Source organism: Oryza brachyantha, chromosome 7 (assembly GCF_000231095.2).
Source record: "Oryza brachyantha chromosome 7, ObraRS2, whole genome shotgun sequence".
Classification (NCBI taxonomy): Eukaryota; Viridiplantae; Streptophyta; class Magnoliopsida; order Poales; family Poaceae; genus Oryza; species Oryza brachyantha.
This window is the reverse complement of record NC_023169.2, coordinates 12,353,940-12,378,011: the sequence shown is the minus strand read 5'-3', so window position 1 is coordinate 12,378,011 and position 24,072 is coordinate 12,353,940. Positions and strand designations below refer to the sequence as shown.

The 24,072-nt window shown below is 39.3% G+C and overlaps 1 protein-coding gene across 2 annotated transcripts; it reads right to left on the bottom strand.

Annotated features, from left to right (window-relative positions):
- Positions 1-1,618: 1,618 nt before the first annotated feature.
- Positions 1,619-12,617, bottom strand: LOC102716148 (ABC transporter G family member 43). Of its 2 annotated transcripts, XM_040525902.1 has the most exons (20): positions 12,241-12,617; positions 11,994-12,114; positions 10,586-10,668; positions 10,249-10,333; positions 9,875-10,165; positions 9,492-9,582; positions 7,801-8,701; positions 7,520-7,680; positions 7,298-7,401; positions 6,955-7,120; positions 6,777-6,875; positions 6,402-6,508; positions 5,476-5,808; positions 4,787-5,077; positions 4,628-4,711; positions 3,672-3,805; positions 3,276-3,503; positions 2,988-3,159; positions 2,189-2,443; positions 1,619-2,095 (listed from the first exon to the last, which is right to left on the bottom strand). In XM_040525902.1, exons 1-20 carry the CDS (start codon positions 12,615-12,617, stop codon positions 1,823-1,825), a joined length of 4,356 nt encoding a protein of 1,451 aa, XP_040381836.1. In that variant the 3' UTR covers positions 1,619-1,822. The 2 variants fall into 2 exon arrangements, with proteins under 2 accessions (XP_040381836.1, XP_015695240.1); XM_015839754.2 differs by lacking the exons at positions 11,994-12,114; positions 12,241-12,617 and adding an exon at positions 10,958-11,039.
- Between the last annotated feature and the right edge of the window lie 11,455 nt (positions 12,618-24,072).

Genomic DNA, 24,072 nt, shown 5'->3' with positions numbered 1-24,072 from the left:
AATTAAAATTTTAAACATTGTACTAAAACTTATAGACATCTATCCAATTTTTTTACTTTCAATTCAAATTCAAAACCTTCCACTGAAAACTAAAAAAAACTCTACTGAATTATATATTATCCTCGTCTGACCAGCATTTCACATTTTTCCTAGATCAACTTGACGCACGCTTTCTTAGGCCCTTCCTAAAAACTTTTTCTAAAAACATCACATCAAATCTTTAGACATCTAAATAAAGCATTAAATATACACGAATATTAAAATTAATTACATAGTTATGTGGAAAATTGTGAGACGAATCTTTTGAGCCTATTAGTACATGATTAGCCATAAGTGCCACAGTAACCAACATGTGCTAATGATGAATCAATTAGACTCAAAAGATTCGTCTTATGGTTTTCGGTCGGAATCTGAAACTTGTTTTATAATTAGACTATGTTTAATACTTCAAATGTTTGATCATATGTATCGATGTGACATCTCTTCCAAATTTTTTTGCACAGCCTTATCCTCCTCATGGCAAAGTATGACAAGACACATCCAGTGGACGAAACAACCAATCCATCCAAGTTGTTTGTCAATCAGGTAGAACTGACGAGATGATTAGTAGTGTAAAATATTTAATAATGTAAGACGTTTTAGTCTTATCAAAATTCATCAATTGAGAATATATATAATTTATATATATATATGTCTAGATTCATTAGTATTTATATAAATACAAAGCTAGAAAGTCTTATATTGTGAATAGAGGGAGTAGGTTTTTTATGCAAACTAGCTGATGATACAGAACATGGCTATGAAAACATCGGTAGGCGACCCTGTCCTGTTTAACGGTTCCAAAAACTTTTTTTCAAACACATCACATCGATATCTAGACACCTAAATATAGTATATAGTATTAAATATAGATGAAAATTAAAACTAATTATATAGTTACGTAGTAAATCATGAGACGAATCTTTTAAGCCTAATTAGTGTATGATTAACCACAAGTGTTACAGTAATCAACATGTGCTAATGACGGATTAGTTAGACTCAAAATATTTGTCTCACGGTTTCCAATCAGAATCTAAAATTTATTTTATAATTAGACTACGGCCACGTTCGGGTAAGAGGGATATAAGTTAACTTACCTGGCACGGAAAACATAGTAAGTGATTAATTAATTATTAAAAATATAAAATAGATTAATATGATTTTTTAAAATAACTTTCCTATAGAAAATTTTTGCAAAAAATATACCGTTTAGCAGTTCGGAAAACGTGCGCGTGAAAAAAACGAAGAGGCTAAGTTAACTTAGCCTATCTACCGAACGCGGTATATGTACTTTAAATATGTGACCGTACATATCAACGTGAGTCTCCTAAAAATTTTTGGATCTAAACGGGCCTAAGTGCCTAAGTAGTTGATTATTTTGGAACAAATTTTTTTGGCTAAAACACTCACTTATTTTTGGACGACAGCGATTTACCTGTGACTGCATTTCGTACCTTCCTAACAAGACTTGGCGCACTTATTCTCGTCATGTGGTAATAAGCCACACTTTCAAACTGTGTCAAAGTAGGACAACTTCTAGTGCACCAAACAATCAATCTACCAATTGTAAGGGATCATGTAGAACTGACAATCTGACAAGATGCATGATTGGTAGAAAAAGAAAATACCTAAATTCATAAGCACATTTGACTAAATAATACTATATAATACATATTTACATAAATCAAACCAAAAAAAAAAATCCAAGCTCTACCTGCTTTACACTCCAAAACGTGAGTTTGCGTTCACAATCCTGCTGGACACTGCCCTGCCCTGCCCTCTCCTACCGTTTCTGGAAGTTCAGGTACTTGATGCCGTATCCGAAGAGGAAGAAGAAGAGGATGACGTAGCCGAAATGCGCCAGCACAACATACCCTAGGAAGTCGTGCTTGAAGCCCATGTTTTCCTCCAGGTAATCCTTCACCACAACGGAGGTAGACTGGCCAGGAACCGTGACTGTGCGGTCGCTGTCCGCAAACTGCGAAGCAATCACCCCATAGATGGTCCACGAGACTGGATTGGCCCAGTAGAACCATCTCCACCAAACTGGAATCAGCTGCAAAAACAAAATATTTCAGCTCAGAAGTCAGAGCCTAATTACTTAGTATGTTAAGTCCTGTAGCATAACTTTCTCATGAAAAGCACTTACTGGTCGGCTGATAATGAAACCGGCAAAATTGTTCCACATGGAGAGCACGAATGCAACGACAACACTCGCAAGCATTTCGGAAGGAGTGCATGCAATCAACATCATGCTAAACAATGTGAAGTAGGCGAAGGCTCCAACCATAAAGAACACAAAGTAGAAGAACTTATCCGCCTTCCACTCGTAGCCAACCATGGAATAGATGAGGATAGTATAAAGAGCACCTTGAACTGCGCTGTAGCAAAACTCGACAATTCCCTGTATATTTTTTAAGAGAAGCTTCAGTAGATATTTTGGAATATTTAAGACTTCAGTTTGCAAGTATATGATGATAAAAAAATGCATGCTACAAACGCTCACCCACAAAAATCAGAGGTGTGAAAGGTCTATATTAGCTGTGCGCATTAATCGCTACTAAAGTCCACCTCCCTCCCTAAACTATGAACTTGGATACCCAGCCCACTTCTAATTTTGAAGTCAGACCATTTCACCATATGTGGGAGTTTTTCTTAACAGTTCAGGTTATGATGATGTAAATATATATTTAGGGCTTAATGCAGCAGGCAATTATGATGACAGACATACAAATCCAATCTCTTAAATAACTGGTTTATTCTTTTCAGAATGTCTCGTTACCCTACTATCTCAAGTACGAAAATGGAAATAAATTGTCTTCTGCTGTTTAACCATTTCTTTTTGCCTGCTTTGAACTGGGAGATTCTAGCTGGGCAAGACTAATGTATGCCCTGTTCATTATAAAAGTAAATGCTTAAGCATAACTTGTAAGGTGTTCAGAACTTACTTGTCCAAACGCATAGGACAGTGGAGAGTACATCCCTGCTGCCTTTTCACGATAAAAGACTGTCCTCTCAATTGATATCACAGGCAAAAGTGTGAGCAGATTTGCTGCTCCAAGGAAGAAAACGGCAGCATAGGTGGCTCCAAGTAGATTGGACAGATCAGTCACAGACTCTCTGTACATTCAGGAAAGAATTCAACAGATCAGCTAAGAGGCATTAGAGTTATGTGTCATGGTAAAACTACATTTAGTGAAATTTGAATATGATTTAGAACCAAAGTAGGAGCATACACGTTCTTTCCCCTCCGCCAAAAGACTGTACCAAACACAAGACCATAGAGAAGCGTCATCAAATAACGCATAGCATTGTAGGGTGGATTCTTCCAATAAGACCGGAATTGCTTCCATGTATTTGCCAGAGACTGGTTTAGGAAACTCTGGGAATATTTGGTAGGAAACGAGAGATCCTGGAAGCCTGGAGGTGGTATGCTCAACTGCTTAATAAGTTCTTGATTGCTCCTGAACACATTGATGAACATGATGTAAGATCATATGAAAAAGGAACATACTAATTTTGTCTCTTTGACCATTGAAAGAGTTTAATCACAACTAGTAGGTGTTAAAGCAAGCAAGCAATAGAAATTGTACTATAAAATGTTTTTAGAATAATATTGCACACATATTTACCGGTAAAGTGCAGAACTGGCATAAACTTCAGCAAAGTCTATGTTCAGACGAGACTCAGCTAAAGTAGAGCTAACTTCCAGCATCCATGTTGCAGGGTTATATCCTTCTGTGATTTTTGGAACCCCTGGAATTGCCTGGAGGAGAATGACATACATTAGAACTAAGCAATCTTAAATTTTTTTCTCAGAATTAATGCAGTTATCCAAGTACTCTTAATTCCATACATGTTCCCGATGTTTTTGTTATTGGACATTTGTTTTAAGCATTAAGACAGTCTCCGTTAAATCTTGATCATTACTTCTGTAACTATACATTAGTGAGTAAAAAATTCAATGGCATATAAATACCATTGTTGAGAAATATACTAATATTGTTTCCATGGAAGAAATCTTTGTAAGGTGTTCAAAGTTTAGTTGATTAATGAACAAAACAATAGATTGCTGGTTACACATACACACACTCTGAAACAGCATTTTGGAAACAGAGGACTGCAGAATTGTATTACAAATCTTAATACAAACAGACTAACTATATGAAAGACTAAGGTCATTTTCACATTTCAAATCTATATACAGCATATTAAACTAATATCTACTTGCATATCTTAGTGATTTAAAATTTATAATGGCATGAATCTAATTAACCCTTTTTAAAATGGCATCTATGCTATACACAGATACAGTCATGTACACTGAAATTTATCTCTGCACATTTGTGCATTATTAGAAAGGGCCTACAATACCTTCAAATAGCTGACAGATTCCCATCTAATATGCATATTTTCCAATTATAAAAATAAAGTGCACATTTTTGGGCTATGAATACCATCCATGTTTGCCTAGTGAAATTTCATGGTCCACAATAGATGCAGGGCATTAACTGATTTTAGCAGTACAGATAGTCAATATTGTGAATTGGTTATCAGAGACTGAAATATACTATCAAAGACAGTTTACCTCGAAATATTCAACTAGTATGTGTGAATGTAGACCAAGCTGCCCAGCATATATAACCCGTCCTCCCCTCTTTAGCAACAGAAGCTGCAAAATACAACAATTTTTCAGTATAACCTTGCAGCACTAAGGATAAATAACAGATAATGAAACAAGAAGGACCTCGTCAAAAGCCTCAAAGATATCAATGCTGGGTTGATGGATTGTGCAAACCACAGTTCGTCCTGTGTTAACTGTATTTCTCACAGTGCGCATAACAATTGCTGCAGCTCTAGCATCAAGACCTGAAGTTGGCTCATCCATGAAGATAATTGAAGGATTTGCAACTAGCTCTACAGCGATTGTCAGCCTCTTCCTTTGTTCAGTTGACAGCCCACTAACACCAGGGAGACCAACCAGAGCATCACGCAATACATCAAGCTCAACTAGTGACATCACTTCCTCCACAAAAGCCTACACAATGGAATTAATTTCATCAGCAATAATATGTGTTTTCAATTCGCAAGATAAAAATGTTGCAACTGTTCTTCAGTATCATGATTGTCAACAAGGCCTTGTATGTACAAATATAAGAAAATGGACCATGACAGTCGATCAAGTTCCTAGGAACTCAACGAATAATGGCTTGCGTGTGGATAGGATCTCGGTAACACACTAGCCTGCACATTTGTGTTGGACTCTTTAGGTTATAATGCATAGTTAGGGACCATTAAGTAGATTAAATTAATAAGCGGTACACACAATCAACTACAATTCACAGGGTCTTTGATAGCTCCCAAGCATAATCATGGGTTACTGAGTTTATTCAAACAAAACCCACCAGAAAAATAATAACAAGTAGGAACACATACCTTCCTAGTATTCTCATCAACTTCCGAGGAAAGGCGCAACCAAGCAGAAAAAACAAGCGATTCATATACAGTGAGATTTGGTGAATGTATATCAGTTTGTTCACAATAGCCACTGATGCGAGCAAAAGTTTCTTGTTTTTTAGGGTAGCCAGAAAGCTTGATATCTCCCTCAATCATTCCATTAGTCTTTCTTCCTGCTAGTACATCCATTAGAGTGGTCTTTCCAGCTCCACTGACACCAACCAATGCTGTTAGAACACCTGGTCTGAATGCACCGCTAATATCAGATAGTAGTTGGAGGCGGTCTTCTGTGAATCCTTGAGCTTTCATTTCCTACAAAAAGTTAAAATTAAGTCCATACCTGAATTGCACTCCTTTACTCAAGATGAAATTATTAATAACTTACTTTAATAAATCGTTATTGGATGACAAATAATTTATTAGCTACATAAAACATAAATAGTTAATCTTTAATAAGCTAAATAGCCAAGTGCAACAGCACGCACAACAGAGACCCACATCATCACAATCACTATGTATGTTCAATAACCCAATGTATAGTAAGAAAAAAACACCCTGTGAGTCGTATAATCTAGAATATATCCCCTCTATCCCAAAATAACAAATTTGAACTAGAAAGATGGACTTATTTTGGGACGGTTCAAAGTATGATAAAGGACATCATTAAGTTGAAGAATCTTAGAGCCTGCTACAACAGAACTAACAAAAGCAAGTAGTAATGCAAACTTGTAATGCTGAAATGCAAAAAGAAAATACTGCAAGAATATTTGGGCCCAAGTGAAATTAATTAATTGCTAGTAGTAATATTTAAGAAGAATCAAGCGAAACTAATTACCGAGGTATAATGTGTCCTGTATGGTTGTGTAAAAAAGAAGTTGGGATATATTTTCAAGATATCAACTTACAGCAGGCATGTCGACATAGTAGTTTATATGGTTGAAAGAAAGCGAAAGAGGCTGGAATGGCAAAACCATTCCTTTCTGGCTTCTCCTGTTTTCTGTTCCGTCCGTACCTAAGATAGTGATGTGAGTGCAGGATAAATTATGAGATGGTAAAAATACAGATTAGAACAATAAATAAACTACATGATTCATGATACTTGAATTAATGATTATGGAATTTGTATTAGAATTCATCCATAACACAATTTAGGGCCCATTTGGATTTAGAATCTCATAAGAAATCAAACATTTGTTCCTGCTGTTCATCCAAACTTGGCAGCAACATAAACAATTTGATACAGATGGAGAATATAAAACCAGGATTAACTGCTGTATTACCATTGGTAACCTCTGACATTTGTCCCTGATTTCTTGATTCTATGTCCAACTCACTTTTGGTGTCATCATCAGCAACAACAGTGCTTGAACCGCCAATAGCTGTAAAATAAGTGTTGTGTAAGTGCTAGAGCTAAAGGTAGAAACAAGTGATAATACTAGGTAAGTGCAAAGCGCTTACGTCTTAGTAATGTAAGAGCACAAACATAGAGGATGTTAAAAACAATCATAAACCCTATCATGGCTGCAATGGAAAGCCAATACCCCCATTCTTCTGTGAAGTAGCCTTTGGATTTAAGAAATGCTTTCCCTATTGTTGATGCATTGATGCTTGTGTCATTGATTGGCTGCAGTTAAAAAGTGGTATCGTTAATGTCCACAAAAAATTAGAGGTAATGAAATTAGTTGATGTTGGGAATATATATAAAAAATGTAAAATCAAAGGAGAAACCAACAGTTATTTTTCTATACAAAGAAAATACTGTGCTTCTAGAAAGAAAATGGCTGTGTTGACAGAAGCTTACAATAGCCCATCTACTGGCAAGGAATTCATTAACTGATAAGGCACTATTGCTATACATCATGGGAGATGTCCAGTATCCCCATATCCACCATGGTTTAATGTCCCCTGTTAACATAAATGTCAAAAATGAAATAAGAAACATAAGTTAGTATTTATTGCTGGAAAAATAGTAGGTCATATGGACAAACGAATTAAAATACAATTCTCGCAGCTAGCTACTTACGTCTGCTGACGAGAATTCCTCCAAAGAGGAAAACAAGAAGCAGCACAAACATGCCAAATGTATTAGCTACCACCATTGATCTTAAAACTGCACCTAACAACCGGAACAAGGCCAAAGCCATCTGGTGTGTGCAAAAGAATGCTAGAAACTGTCTGAAGAACCTGAAATCAGCAGGCAGATCACAAACCAACCCCTCAAGTCAATCGATAGCAGAAATTTTGTTTATAAAAAAATCTTTAAAATGAGAAACCGAGGCAAGCAAAAGAAAATAAAACAACTACCTTCCTGCAGCAGGTGCAAAACCCACGACATAGTATGTCAACACTATCCAAAGAGATGATTCCATAAGGGATAAAGGAACCTTTAGAATGATGTTTGCAAGTCCATAGGTCCATGCAGGAAAGAACAGGAAGTCTCTTTGTTTGTAGAATATCGGGAGCTTATCTATAGTCAATTGAAGTTCAGCAAATCCGTTGAACATGATTGTAATCAAAGAAGCAGTTAAAGCACCAACAAATTTATTAGTATCGGAAAATTTCTCGTGGGGCATCTTTGTTCTCAAAAATAGAGTCATGGTTATAAATCCGAGGACAAGCAATTGAAAGGCCTTGAATATGAAGAGGAATGAGTTCCGCTTCATCAACAACCATTCTCTTGACATTACTGCTTTGAGGGACTCCCAGCTAGATAACCCATACTTCCTGGTAGTCAATGCAGCAGGATGTGCCTTAGATTTGTCATAGGGAACTTGCAGCTCTTTCTGGAGCTTTTGCCCAACATGAAATGTCTTGAAATGCTGAGCAAACTCTTCAACTGACACGTAACGATAATGATCCTGCTCAAGGAACCAGTACTGCTGTTGATCTTTCCTAGAAGTCACCTCTTGAAGAAAGTCGGCCACTCCTTTCCGTTCAGGGCACCGAAAACCAGTACTCTCAAAGAATTCAAGTATATTTTCCCGTGGTCCATGGTAGACTATGTAACCTTCTGATATAAGAATGATGTCATCGAACAAATCATAGGTCTCAGGTGGAGGCTGCAGAAGAGACATCATCACTGTAGCATTCATGACATGGGTCACTTGTCTGATGTATTTGACAATCTGAAATGTGCTAGAACTATCAAGCCCGGTAGATATTTCATCCATGAACAAAGCTGTTGCTGGTCCAGCAAGCATCTCGCCTGCAACAAAACAATTACAGAACTCCAATCTTAGGATGTAAATATGTCAAGAATGCAATATCAAGATTCGTCATGGAGTTGTAAATTATTGAATACTCAATATTGTCGTGGGTCCACAAGCGTATCGATATTTGTGATCAGCACTACAACCTGACTATAATATCAATCACCGTTCACAAGCATAGACAGCGCTAGGTCTATGTGTTAGTTTGTTACCACTAGGCTCAACTCTCGACATGTTCTCCTTATTGTTTTGAATACTCTATGGTCCATGGGCTAGTGATGAAGTTTTTTTAACGTGAGTTATGTGCACAGGACTTCATGCTTAGTACAGGAGTAATAAAATTATATGGTGAGTCTGGTTAGATTCTTATTCCTACCAGGATCTCATGAACATTTTCTTGGAAATAGTAGTTATCGCGTAGTGAAAAAAGTCTAAAGAGCAAAGCAGTGGCTGAGTTGCCCTGTAGTTTTGGATTTTGTATTTATAGTATATTGACAAATGTAATGATTTAGCTGAAAGGGTAAGGCATGACCCCACATGGTTGTGTCACATCAAATTACGTCCCAGTATTCCCAGTGTGAAATCCAGGCTCCACCACATGAGAAAAGGAACACAGGTGGATTTCTGAATTCTGAACAGTATGATTTGAGGCAAGTAACTATTTGGAAAATTCATCATCCCTAAGTTTAGTTTGTAATTATTATCATAAAGATGTAGTGGCAGTAAATTTCATGGAAAATATGACTAATTACTTCTGGTATATTTAATGTATGTGATCATGCATACCAGTAGTCACACGTTTCTTTTGACCACCAGAAATGCCTCTTATCATAGAACCACCAACAATAATATCGGCACAAATGTCCAGCCCAAGTGCCTGCCAAGATTTATAAACTCAATCAGCACAACAAATATTGACTGAGAATTCATGCTCAGTTTGCAACATAAACAAAAGTATTAACTTTTCACTTGTGTATCACAAATTCATAGTCGAGGTAAATGCATACATGTATATTACTTTCTGGAAAAGAGGTGTACTAGAAAATAGATTCTCACACAACTTCCTTTTAATATTTCAACAAAAGAAGCAGCAGATAGATAAATTGAGGCTAGAAGGTCTAAGGAAAATTATTTTAACATGTAAAAACTAAAAAATTGAATAATGTTACCTTAAGAATAAGATCTGTGACAATATTGTTCTGCTTTCCTTCTACTACAGTTGCCTTCATCAAAGCATCAATCTCAGGGTCAGGTTTAATGCCTGCATTACGTTCCCGTCTTGTTAATTCTGAGAGCATATCGTATCTGGCACCACTTCCAAGGCATCGTCTCGAGAAGTCCAATGTCTCTCTTACTGTCATCTCTGGATTGTGCAGATCATGTTGACTGACGTATGCACTAGTCCTCTCAGGATAGAACTCTGAAAATGTATGACCACAGTAAGTGATCTCGCCAGACACCTGTAGCCATTAAGCGATTAGACATGTGGTAGGGCTATATTGTCAGAAGTGGTTACATTAAACTTAACAAGAAAAATTATAACCTTGAGATTTTTATCAGGCTTGCCGGTTAGTGCTCGCATAAGTGTGCTTTTTCCAGATGATGGAGGCCCAAGAAGAAGAGTCATCCTGACACAAGTAGTTTAATGCAACGATTGTAAAGAACTCTTATTGTCTGTTTTTTGGCTCATCAGCCACAGGCAAAACCTGAATTTTAAATTTTAATTTTATAGTTGATTTTGAGGGGTTTTTTTTCATCGTAGTCTATTATCCAACAATGGCTTTTAAAGCCAGAAATATAACGGTTCCATTTAAGACCGTACATAATAAAGGATTGGATTAAAATGTTCCATAGCTGAGTTTCAAAGAACTGCCAAGTACCTTGACGGCTTGATAATGCCATTAACATCTTTGAGTATCTTAACCGTCCTCTTGTTCGATGAGACAAATTGGCTTATGAGACCCTGTCATAAATAAAGCATAAGAAAACAACTCTGAGCCACAGCAAGTAACGAGTGCAGCCGATATTAAGAACTAGAGTTAGCATCCCATTGGACTTGTATAGTGCCTTTGCAACTTACAGCCACAAATTAGCAAAATCAGAGTCTGGTTCCTCAAAATTTTAACGAATTGAAATAGCAACGGAACTTTGCTAGCTCAGATTAGTAGTACCACACCAACGAAACGCCCGAACAGTATGCTGCGGTGGAAGTATTCCCGGAAATTTTCGATGGCACAAAATCAAAAGCCTACCTAGGGCGTTTTCGCCCACGGAGCAGAGAGGCCCCGGGGGTGGTGCCATCTGCCTCTACGTCGGCAGCAACCGCCGCCGGCCCTGCACCGGAAAAAGTAACCGAGCCGAGGGCTCCTACTGGAGGAGGCGAAGGCGAGGTGGACCGGCCGACGCATGGGAGAGCAGAGCTGCAGAGGAGGCGCCATCGACCGAGCGGGAGACGACGGCTGACCCAGCCGCTCCTCCGCCGCCGCCGCCGCCGCCGCGGACGGGGGCCACGCCGCCATGGCCCCTGGCGAGTGGAGACGTTCCGAAGACCGAGGCCCAAGGCCCATTTTGACTGGGCCGACTTGTCCCCTTCTCTTCTAATGGGCTCCTAATGAACTGGGCCTCTTTATGGGCTCGCGTACGGGCCTCTCATAGTGGCTTTTAGGTGAAGCAACAAGTCTACCTACACCCCTCGTAAACGTTCAAAGGGATGTGTTTCGCACTTTCACATTCTGTGTCTGTCTCTCTCTTATTTTTCTTGAATTTTTTTTTTGTCCTTTCCTAATATATGTATATGTCCGTTGATGTTTCAGTTTGGCGGCTTACTAGGGCCGCGTTTGAATGGAGGAGCTTATCTCTGGCACGAAAAACGTAGTAATAGATTAGTATATGATTAATTAATTATTAATTATTAAAAAAATATAAAATAGATTAATATGATTTTTTAAAACAATTTTTCTATAGAAATTTTTTATAAAAAATACATCTTTTAGCAGTTCGGAAAGCGTGCGTGGGGAAAACGAGGAGTAAGTTAACGTGGAGGGAGGAAACGAAGGCGGCCTAGGACTCTTTCTAGAAGAGATGATAATTTAAGGACTTTTATACGGTTTGAACTAAATCTTGTAAAACTCATGCAAAATTAATTCGGGCTTTAATTTGCAGATTTCTACGTGCTCGATCTGCTTTGTTCGTTCGTTGCAAGCGCGCCAACGCTGAGCGTGCATACGTGATACGTCGTCGTTGGCGATCGGGCTGAGCTGAACGCTGATAACGTATACATGTGTGTACCTCGAGTGTGTTGATGGTGGCGTTGAGCAGCGTGGGCAGCGCGCGCTTGCCGACATACACGTCCGCCTCGATGCTCAGGTGCTCGTACCGCACCTCGATCTGCGGCAGCTCAATCCCAACCCTGCAAAACCCCCCAATCAAAAAATTAAGCAAATTAATTCAATTCCGACCGATTTAACGGATCGTAGTCCTCACGTAAATATGGTCTTCGAAAAACTATGATATCGAGATATTGCTTGATTAGTACCGGTCGAGTCGGTCCTTGAAGCGGCGGAGGAAGCGCTCGTTGTCGTCCTCGACGGCCTTGAAGACGCGCTCCATCAGCTCGCGCCCCTCGCGCGGGTCCAGGTTCGCGATGTCCACCTCGTCGGCCCTGAGCGTCCCGTCGCCGTCGCCGCCGTCCACCGTCTTCCGGAGGAGGCCCCGCCGCATCCGGTCGTACGTCGGCAGCTTCTCCAGCGCCGCCCACCGAAGGTTCTCCTCGTCGTCCCCGGCGTCGCGCCGGCTCGCCGCCGCCGACCGCGTGAAGGGGTCGTCCCCCTCCCGCATCGACCGCGCCAGCGACGCCGCCCCCGACGACAGCCAGCTCCGCCGGCTCGCCGACGGCGTCATCTCCCCCGCCATGTCGCGTCCCCCTCCCCCGCTCGCACACGCGCTGGATAGATCAGCTCCCTAATCTATACCTTGATCACTTCGCAGAGAGTTACCTCCGGCCGCCGGCGATGGGCGGACTCGACGTCGACGCACGTCGTTCGCTAGCTCTGATCGGCTTGTTGGTAGCTAACTTGGCGGGAGAGAGGTTTATATATATATAAGAGCTGCTGATTAATCAGCCGCGACTAGCACGGCGTGCAAGTACTCTGCGTAGTGACCGTACGTGCAGGTCAGCAATTCAGTTAATTCGTGTATAATTTCCGGAAGCTGCAAATTGATCAAGGGAAGGTTCCTGAGCGGGAAGAATTTGGGCAAATGCACGTTGTTGTTAACAGATATAATTATAATTAGCTCGAGTTGACGGACATATAGAAGGTTGAGTGATTAACTTACCGAGGATAAGAGCATCTCCAAGAGAATGCTAATATTTTGCTTTTCAAAAGTTTGTATTGGTTTCATTTAAAAAACATTAGGCATAAAATTTATATCATTCTCTAACAGAAAACTAAAATGAATAACGTGTATTAGGAACGAGTATTCTTGTCCTAAATCTACGACACAAATGATTTAATTTTAGGTATGTGTAAATATTAGGGATGTTTTTAGAAACCTGTTGGAGATATATTTTTTTTGCTCAATTTTCAAATTTTAGTTTTATGGATCAAGTTTAGACATCTCTTGGAGATGCTCTAAGCGTTGAAAGCAAGGAGAAACTTTTCAAAAAAATGGTTTCGAGGGTACTGGAAAGGGTAATTTTAACATTTTGAGAAAGTATAGAAAGATTTACTATAAATTTTTGGTACCTCAAGACATTAAATACCTAAATCTATAAAATTTACATTAAAAATTTAGCACCTCCAGATACTTTTGCAAAAGAACGTTAATTTTCTCTATTGGAAATGGATGAATTAACATTTATGTACTACGTAAGTAGATGAAATTAATACTTTGATTGTATATATGTGCTATAAAAATATATTTCTGATGGAGCATTTAACTTTTTGCCACTCTTATAAATGGCAGATAACATATTTGTCACTCGTTCTTTATGACATGTGGGCCCTTATATACCTATAGCATGTGGGTCCAGTGAAAAATCTGTTATCACCATTTGTAAAGTGGTGAAAAGTTAATTGTTCCTTTCTGGATTTATATATTTCACCAATGTTATTACAAAAATACATAGTTTTATTTTAAAATATGTGGTAGTGTATTTATTAGTATATTTGTTAAATTCATAATGCAAACCTAAGAGTCTAGAGAACTTGTTATTGGTACAATTATTTTTGAAAGACGACGTTGTCGTAGTACGAGATTATTACCTATAAAACTTGGAATGGGATCCTTTGTAGTAGCACACATGCTACTGCGGAGGTGATCAGTCTCGTAAATTTGGACTTGTTTTTAATTGTTGGATCAGAAATAGATGGACTGGATCCGACCACTACAGTACTGCTACGGTATTACTACAGCACCGAAAACTTAATTTTATGACACTGTTGACGGAATTTTTTATACTCATATGAACAGTGTACCTCTGTTCCGGACAGATAAAACCCATCGATCCCATGTTCTAGGATAAATCATCGATCACGCGCATCTTGGATTAATTAAGAACTTACGTGTTCACAGGGGAATCCGCTGTTCTTAAATTTGACCTTCTAGAACGGTAGTATAATATATTGTTCGAGAAAGGAGTTAATTTTTAATTAAGAACAGTAGAATAGTGGCATGTTATTTCTACTGTTCTGGATGCTGACTACGTAATCAAAAAGTTGATGACCTCTTTCCTAGAGACTATAGCGAGTAATCTTGAATGTATTGAAGCACTTCAATATCTTGGCGGCCGTTGATCAGGTGGTATATAAGTATATATATCAGTATATAAAGTAAAAAAAAAAGCATGTTAGGATTAGATCATGGCTTTCTTTTCCAGGGTCTTGTTTTTCGCTTTTGCTTATAAACCAAATTAAATTTTGATTACTATTATAGTTTATTTTTTGTTATTTACATTAGCTAGATTAATAAGAATGAGTATATAAAAGTTTATTTGTAAATTAGTTTTTGTTTATAAATATATCTTAATTTTTTTTCCTCGTGGCGGTGCCTTCGATCCTGGCATGTTTCTCGGATAACACTGTATAAGAAGATAACAGAGAGACTTTGACCAGAAAACCTAGATCGAATAGCTTGCTAGCTGGCATGGCATAGATTCTCAGCACACGCTAATTAACCCAAGTCGTCCAAACTTCCAGGGTCTGCTTCTAGAAGGGCTGCTTGATCCTACGATTGATTAAGGCCTTGTTTAGTTCTAAAAGTTTTTTTCCAAAAATATCACATCAAATTTTTGGACATTTAAATGGAGCATTAAAGATAGATAAAATGAAAAACTAATTGCACAGTTATGTGAGAAATCTGGAGACGAATCTTTTGAGCCTAATTAGTCTATAATTAGCCATAAGTGCTATAGTAACTAACATGTGCTAATGACGTCTTTAATTAGGCTCAAAAAATTCGTCTCGTGGTTTCCAACTGAGCTGTGAAATTCGTTTTTTCATTCGCGTCCGAAAACTCATTCCGATATCCGGTCAAACATTTGATGTGACCTCTTCACCAAAAACTTTTGCCATCTAAAAATGGCCTAAGTAGCAACGAAGAATAGCCAGCTATATAGCAAGTGACTTGTCAACATGGAAAAGCTACTGCGTCAAGCTCCTCGATCATCCGATCCCCTCCAAATCGAACGGAGAACGCTCTCCAAGAAAACACAACTTGTAGCGCTCACCGTTGAAGCTTGAAAGCGACCGAAATGTGTATTTTTGTAATACCGGCCAGCAATATATGTTTTTGACCAACATCGATCGATCGAATGCGTTGAATTGATTCAGCTCACTTTGACGGCTAGAATGCCGTATAGGGAAAATTATAAGCATATCATTATAATTTTATAAAATTAGAGATACGTCATCCTGACCACTCATGCCGGTCCTTCATGTTACTGTGATACCAATGACATATCTCCAACTTTACACAATTATAATGACATGTTTACAAATTTCCGTATGCTACTCGTCTAAAAGACAAAACAGCCGAGGCCTGGGTCAAAGTCACTATAGGACCCCTGACGTTCCAAGTATCACACAATAATGACTAATTTTGAACTAAAATGGTTGCTATATTTTTGGGACAAAGTCAACAAATAGGCTGCGTTCAAAACAGGCTGTTGCAAAAGCTGATTAACAAAATGATAAACGTAATTAGTATATAATTAATTAGTATGAGTCTAACATGCTTATGTGGAGAAGAGAGATGAGTAGTGGACTGTAGTCTTATAGCTAACTTGGACACAAGAACCAAAAAATTATATGAGAGAGATATGTGGATGATAAATAGCTAACTACTATATGAGCGGGCTAAGAAAAAACTATAAGAAGCCTTTTAGCAAGCTTGTTGGCTATATTATTAGCCTTGTTCTTAGCAATTAGAGGTACTTCGTAAGAGGTACTTGTGTTTTACAACAGAAAAAACAAACTATAATATGTTATTGATTATTTTATAGGTATATTGGGGATGGGACAAATAGGCAACTAGTTAACCGGTTATGGATCTTAAATACAAAAGTTAAAAGTTGTCTCTCTTTTTTTAGGATTATCTTCTGATGTTGGTGTGCTCAGGGAAGTGGTTGTTTGTTGTTTGTTTTCTCGGAGAGGGGTGGCGCTAAACTAGGGGTGTGTATGCAACGGTAGTCCCGGTGGTACTGGGACCATCCGAAAATCTAATCCAAGCCATATATATATATATATATATGTAGAAATTGAAAAATAAATCATATGAAGAGAGAAAAGAAGGAAACACTTCCTTAATAATATGTGATGGTGATTTTTTTTGTAATGTTAAAGATGCATTGTATTTTTGGCATGATATCTTTACAGTATTTAAAAAATAAATAAGTTGAACCAACTAAACATAAAATTCTAGATAAGCTAACGTGCTACACATAAGGAGAGAGGGTGGATGGACACACAACTTTTTATATACTATACATATACTTAGCAGTTGCTCCTTGTGAGGTGAAAGTGACCATCCTTTCAATTCATTTTGACTTCTGTTTTATGCCAATCACCAAAAGGGAAAAAGGAAAAGGAACTAATCCAAATGATTGTGTGTATTTCTAGAACCCATTTTGTTATAAATTACCCGAGTGATTTAAAAATTAACACAAATGTGACTATAGTATTATTGTAATAAAATTGATATGTAATTTTAATATAACTAGTATGTAATTTTGGTATAGTTAGAACTACGCTACGCAATGGGTATTTTTTTTATTTGTATGAGTCTAACATGCTAATTATATACTATTTATATTTATAAATACCTGCTAGTTAAATTATAGTTATACTATAGTTACATCCATGTGGATAATTATACTATAGTTATACTCGTGTGGTTTTTAAGAAAAAAAAAATTATCCAGGTGATATATAGGCAGAGCCTTCTAGAAATCATGGCACACTACCTGCTGGATGAAGCAGCTATATATTACCTAGCTCTTGTCACGGAAAATTGTTGTTTTAGAATCTAATGTCAATACAAAATAAGTATGGCCACAATTATTGTTTAGAATATAGGTTTTGTTCATACATGACATTCCCAATCCTTCTGTAGACTCATTTTCAGGTTTAAGTGAAAAAAATTTAAGTGGTCAAAATTATACCTAATTTTTTTTTAAAAAAATGTTCCAATACAGACGCGACACTCTTTAATTTTGTGAGGAAATTAAATGGGTGATTGTTTGAAAAAACCAAACAACATATTAACAAACGAAAAATAATTTGTGGATACAAATTTTATATATATATTATTAACGATCTAAAAGCCAAGACTTGAAAATAAACCTCGATAAAAAAATCCTAAAATAAAGGTTGCAAATTTAATAGTGAAGTACACCGGCAGTCTCGTATGCATATGTCATCTAGGTCCCTGAACTCTCAAAATATATTTTTAGTCCCTGAACTTGTCTGGAGGTGTCATATAGGTCCAACGAGCTCTAACCCGCTCCATCTGCTGACGTGGCATGCCACGGTGGCGTCTACGTGTTGGTGGTGTCACATGAGTCCCACATGTCAGTTTCTCTCTCCTCCTTATTCTTTTCTCTCCCTTCTCATAGGCCCCACCGTGGCATGCCACGTCAGGAGATGGAGCAGGTTAGAACTCGTTGAACCTATATGACACTCCCGGACAACTTCGGGGATCTAAAAATGCATTTTGAAAGTTCAGGGACTTAGATGACACATGCATATAAGTTTAGGGACCGCTGGTGCACTTTCCTCCAAATTTAATTTTGGCCTAATAAGTGTAAGTCTAAGCGAAAAGATACGAGTATAAATATATTAACTTTGTGACTGATATATAATTAACGGAGAAGAATTCTCGTTAGATACCAGGAAAAAGCTTGGAAAGGAAGAAGCGCTCCGCATGCAGTCCAGGTTCACGCGACAGATGACCAGAGAGGGCACTTGAATTCCAAACACATGCTTCTAGAAATTCCACAGTCAGTTTGGTCGACAGATCATCGATTGGTGGTTGTGGCGATTGATTCAAAGTAACTGATAGATATATATACATGCTGATCTTTCGTCTTTGACCACCATGGGTTTACTGCTGCTTTTTTTTCCCTTTGTTTGTTTGCTTGCTAACTTGATGGCGACTCATTAACGCATGCAAAGCTTAAGCATGACAGTATGTTGGTAGAAGATGATTATTAATTTAACGATACGGTGCAAATCGCCTCGTTTCAGTATGATATTTTATTGTTGAAAAGCAGTCAAAAAAGTTGTTTGGATGGGCTCGTGTAACTCGTGTTCACTTGCATCGATCACGTTCGTTCTATGGCAAATTTACTATGAACTTCACGTGTGACTGTCCGTGAGCAGGAGGCCAAACCAACAACAATTGGTTAAGAGCGAGCGAGGCCTAACTGATGTGATTTTTTTTAATCTTAAAATTCTAGCTAAGTTATTGAATGAATTTAACAAACTTATAGAGCCCAAGTCCTACCTGTCCTAGGCTTGGTTGTGCCACCGTCTGTGAGTGCAAATTAAAGAGGAAAATGCAGTAGCTCTTGTCCATCACTGATCCCATAAGTACGTGTTGGCGTGGTACCTCAGCGCACACATTGAACTAACTAACTAACTAGTAGTTCTATTTGACCCCACTGCTATAGAACTTATGTCATGGCTTAATTAGAACAGTTACATATCGCTGATACCCTTATCTTATCACTTATACTTATGTTTTTCAATCTTAACTTAAATTTAGAGTTGATTTTAATTTTTTTCATCGTAAAAAAGTTTATTTTTTAAACATTCGCTTTTAGATCATTCAGAAGATATAAGTAGTTTTGTTTTGTCCTTCGTAAAGCTGAACGATGATCTCTTAAGTTTGTGATGGGTGTATATTTTTGAACCGTTATTAGTATGGTAGGAGCCCAAAGCTATTACTGATGATAATCCTCCCTCCGTCCCAAAATAAACCAATCTTTCACTTTTTATCTTGACTCTTTGTCTTATTTAAAAAAAATTATGATTAATATTTTTATTTTTATTAGATGATAAATCATGAATAGAGTGACTATTTTTTTAATTCTTTAAAAAAATTTAAATGAGACGGATAGTCAAATACTGGACACACAAACCTAAAGTTTGCATTATTATAGGATGGAGGGAGTACATTTATAATGACTCCTAATGGTACACCTCTATAGATGTTGTCAGACATCTCTAACGACTTATACTAAAGAGTTGCTACAAATGATTAACATATCTAGCTATAGCGGCTCATAATGATGAGTCGATATAGATCTCATATCGGTCATCTCTAACATCTCATAATGAAGAGTCATTATAGATTACTAGCTATCATTAACGGATTAATAAGTATGAGTCGATATAGATCTCATATCAGTCATCTCTAACATCTCATAATGAAGAGCCATTATAGAATACTAGCTATCACTAGCGGATTGATAAGACCAACCATGATAAATTATATTACATCTATGTTAGTTCAGTCTAAACTCTCCATCTCTCTATATAACTCTCTGACTCTCCTTGTCTCTCTCGGACGCAGTTCCTCCAACATGCTTTCTACTGTGACCAATTCCTTTGACATGCTTTCCACCAGGATATGGTCACTGACATGACATGTGGGTCCCAGGCCCATATGTTAATGACCATGTCAAAGAGAAGTCTCAATCCCCCCTCTCTCAGCACTCTCCATAACCTCTTCCTACTCTCCATAACCTCTTCCTACTCTCCACTAGTATGTCATCTCACCTAACCATTTTACCTCCCTCCGCTGATGAGGTTGTTGGCGAGCAAACAAATCCAATGGTTGTCGTCTCGGAAAGACTATATCTTGTGGCCCTAAATCGAGGTCATCCTCCCCACCACATGCTCCTCCATCTCATGGACCTCCCCTTTTCATCACCGAGGGAAAGCCCTTTATTGCTACTGTCTTGCCTCACCTCCCTTCTCTCTGCATATGCTGCTGCATTTAGGGTCACACGATCTATCATCACTATGGTAGGTTGAGGAGTCAATTTTTTTTATTATTTCATTTCATTTATAGATTTTTTATATCTCTTATGACTCCTCATCATTTTGAGTAGCTACAGTTATCAGATGTATGCAAGGGGTGAAGAGTCGTCACATATAAATCTCTACATCAATGACCAAAAGTTTTTCACGGCTATATCATCCATCATAGATGACAATTTTGTTGATGAGGGGTTACGTGTCAGGCCCTATAACCCACTCCATCAGATAAACTTATCTTTTATAACTATGCGTCACTGCTTACTGCTTAGGCTAGTCATGGAATAACTAATTAATTATACCCTTTGATCATAGATATTTTGTGGTTAAAATCAAATTTAATCAATTTCCGATCATCAACAACAATTTTGTAGAATGATTGTGTCATGAAGCCATCATACCGTCCATACAGTCCTACGCAAACGTAGGCCGCATTCGTGGGAGTAAAGGGATGTTAGTTATCTGACGTAAAAAACATAGTAATAGATTAGTAAATAATTAATTAATTATTAATTATAAAAAATCTATAGAAAATTTTTATAAAAAATACATGAAATTTGAGAAACATTGCGCGCGGTAATGGAGGGAACGAGGTTAGGAAAGGGGGAGGCGACCGCAACCCTAGTACCTAAGCGGAACTGGGCCTCCCACGACGCTCACCAAACCAGCCCAATTTGGAGAGGCCCAGTCCACTCCTCCATCCCCTCTCGCGGCCGCACGACCGGAGCACGCCCGTGCCGCCGCCTGCTGCTGAGGCCTTCTTCTTCGCGCTCCTCAGCACCACCGGCATCCAATGTCGAGCCGGAGACCCAGAGCACAGAGCGGCGCGCGCCGAGTCCGAAACGGAGTGGATCAGCGGAAACCAGCTCGGAAACCAGCCGCGGATGCATGCATGGGGGGCACGGCGCTATAAAACCAAGCCGGGACAAGCAGAGGGGCGCGAGCGCGATGGCGGCGGTTTCTCCGGACCCTCCGGGCGACCTCGGCGCGCTCGTGTCCGACGCGATCGCGGCGGCGGCCAAGAAGCTGCGCGCCTTCCTCGGCGACGACTACGGCCGGTACGAGTCCGCGCTGCTGGCGCTGGACGTGGTGGAGGCGCAGCTCCGCGTGCTCCCGCTCGGCGGCGGTTGCGGCGGGCGCGGGCGGCGCCGCGAGGAGGAGGAGGAGGACGGCGACGACACCGAGGTGCGCGTGGCGCGCATCGAGTGGAAGCTGCGGATGGACAGTGCCACGAACGAGCTGGAGGACCTCCTGGCGGACATGGAAGCGGCAGTGGAGACGGAGAAGAAGAAGAAGGGGCGGTGGTGGTGGGTGCCGTGGCGGCGTTGCAGGGCGGCGACGGAGGTGGTGGCCGGGTGGCTGGGGTCCGACGCCAAGAACAAGGTCAGGATGGAGCTCGCCATCGGGAGGCTCGCCGGCGTGTACGTACAAGGCGGAGAGCTCTTCGACGACGTACCTGGCCCGTGACGACGACGGAACAGCTGCATTTCGGTGCAATGATGGCGGCGCTCGTCAATCGGACGCCATTGTAGCACGCGACACAGCCGAGACTTCGCCGTCGCCGCTCGGAACGACGTCATCCAGTTAGCGACGAACACTTCGACGAGGGTTTGAACTGAGTTGTAGTTGAGGAAATTAATTTCGTGATAAACTGGTCTCGATACCGAGTGTATTTGTAGCCCGAGGCCACTACGTAGCTACCGGTGTCGGGATAGTCTTAACGCGCGCGCAGATAGAAAACGACACAATCCTCACAAGGGATGGGTTACTGAAACTCTTCAGAAAATTGATCTATCTGAAAGGACACGACCAGCGACGGAAGTATCCCCTTACCCCACAAATGGAAGAGTTTTACTCTATCCTTCTTTTTTACTACGAGGTATTAGTATCGTGAGATACTAAAATTTTCACTTGTGCTATCCACCTCACGATTGAGTTGGTACTAAAACTCCAACGGTTGGTGATGATAAATCGGACAATCACGATTATATGGTACCTCGAGGTGCTAGCTTGGTCGTAGGGTAGATAATACGAGTGAATTATTATTACCTCACAGTACTGATACCTCGCGGTACTAAAGGAAGGACGGAAGTAAAGCTCATGGATGGATGATATTTCCAAATGGAATGAGCAACAGAGTGAAATACATCCGCACTACTGTTACATATCTTCGGAATCCTGCAGCTATTCCAATAGTTGGAATCAGTGGGGTGGGCAAATCAGCTCTTGCAAAATTCATATTCAATGATGGAAATGTCCGGGAGCACTTTGGTGATAAATCTGCATGGGTCTGTATGACTGACAGCATCCGCCAAGTGGACATGATAAAAAAGATCATATGTTCTTTTCATCCTAATTATGACCTCAGTTATAATATGACCACCCTGGAGCATGTCCATATGAAATTTCAGAATGTCATAGAAGGAAAAAAATTCCTCCTGGTACTTGATCATGTATGGGATGAGATGCTTGTGATATGGAATGGTTTAATGGGTCTACTATGCAAGGGAGCACCTGGAAGTGTAGTCTTAGTTACAACTCAATTATATACCTAGCCAAGTTTGTAGGAACTGCAGGCCCTGTAATTTGGATCCATACAAATTGAAGAGTCATGGACACTTCTTAAGAATTATGCATCTCTTGATCCTGGAACAAGACTATCCACAGCCCTGGAACACTACTGGAAAAAGCATTATCACAAGCGGCCGAGAACGGTCTTTCGCAGGCGGGTCAGCCGGTCACTTGTAAGGAAACGACTATGAAGATCACCGATCTTCGCATGCGGGGCTACTGTCCGCCTGTGAAGTTAGTTTTCGTAGGCGGGCTTTGCCTAGTCCGGCCCGCCTATGAAAGTAAGAAACAACCGCCTGCAAAAAAAAATCCGCCTGTGAAGATAGGTAGAATTATTTAAATTTCATAATAATTTGGCTATATATTTAATAATAATTTTCCTGTTAATAGAAATTCTTGCAGGTAGATTATTATCTACATATATTGGAAGATTATCAAACATTTGGTACTGAGAAATGTGCATATATTGCATAACTCCAAAGTGTTGCCAAAATATATATGCTACAATATTTTTGTACATTGTTACTTCAAATACGCCATCTAATTACATTATGGCATAGCATTGTTCCACTCCCGAAGATTCTTGAATTCATCACTTGTTGCTAGGGCACCCTTTGGGTCAAAGAAATCTCCCTTCACATGACAACACTCACGGTGGATGATGTGGCACAGATCACGCTGGATATTTGTGATGCCTATATCGTCAAAGCTTGTTCGATGTTCTAATCTTGGCAACTGCATGCATTGAAAATAAACAAAATATTAGTACCATAAATATGTGAAATTGTTATGTAGTACATAGTATGGAGACTTACATCCTCTGCGTTAGTCCTGTACCTCCCATTGACCCTAAGGAATTTATATGTGTAATACCCGCAAAGGACGGTTCCTCTAGGTTGCTTATGACACTTCAGGACATATCGTAGAAAAAATAGTTAAAATTTTCAATTAGTAAAACAATTGAAATACATTGAGTGAGTGGAGTATTACCGGCCAATAGGTACGAACTAGCAACTTCTCCCTTGTCCGGGTCTGTTCTCCACCCTTGAACTTGTAGTATTGGTACGCACTGTATGGGTGTCGTACCGTCTCACATTAAGAAGGATAGTTATTTATAATACATTCACATAAAAATGCAAGAGTCAGAATCACTTACTATTGTAAGATTGTTAGAAATTCTTTGTATTGCTGGTAGCTGTAATCAAGAGGGTCCAAGACTACCACAGTTCCGTCTTTAGGGTGGATGAGTAAACAGAT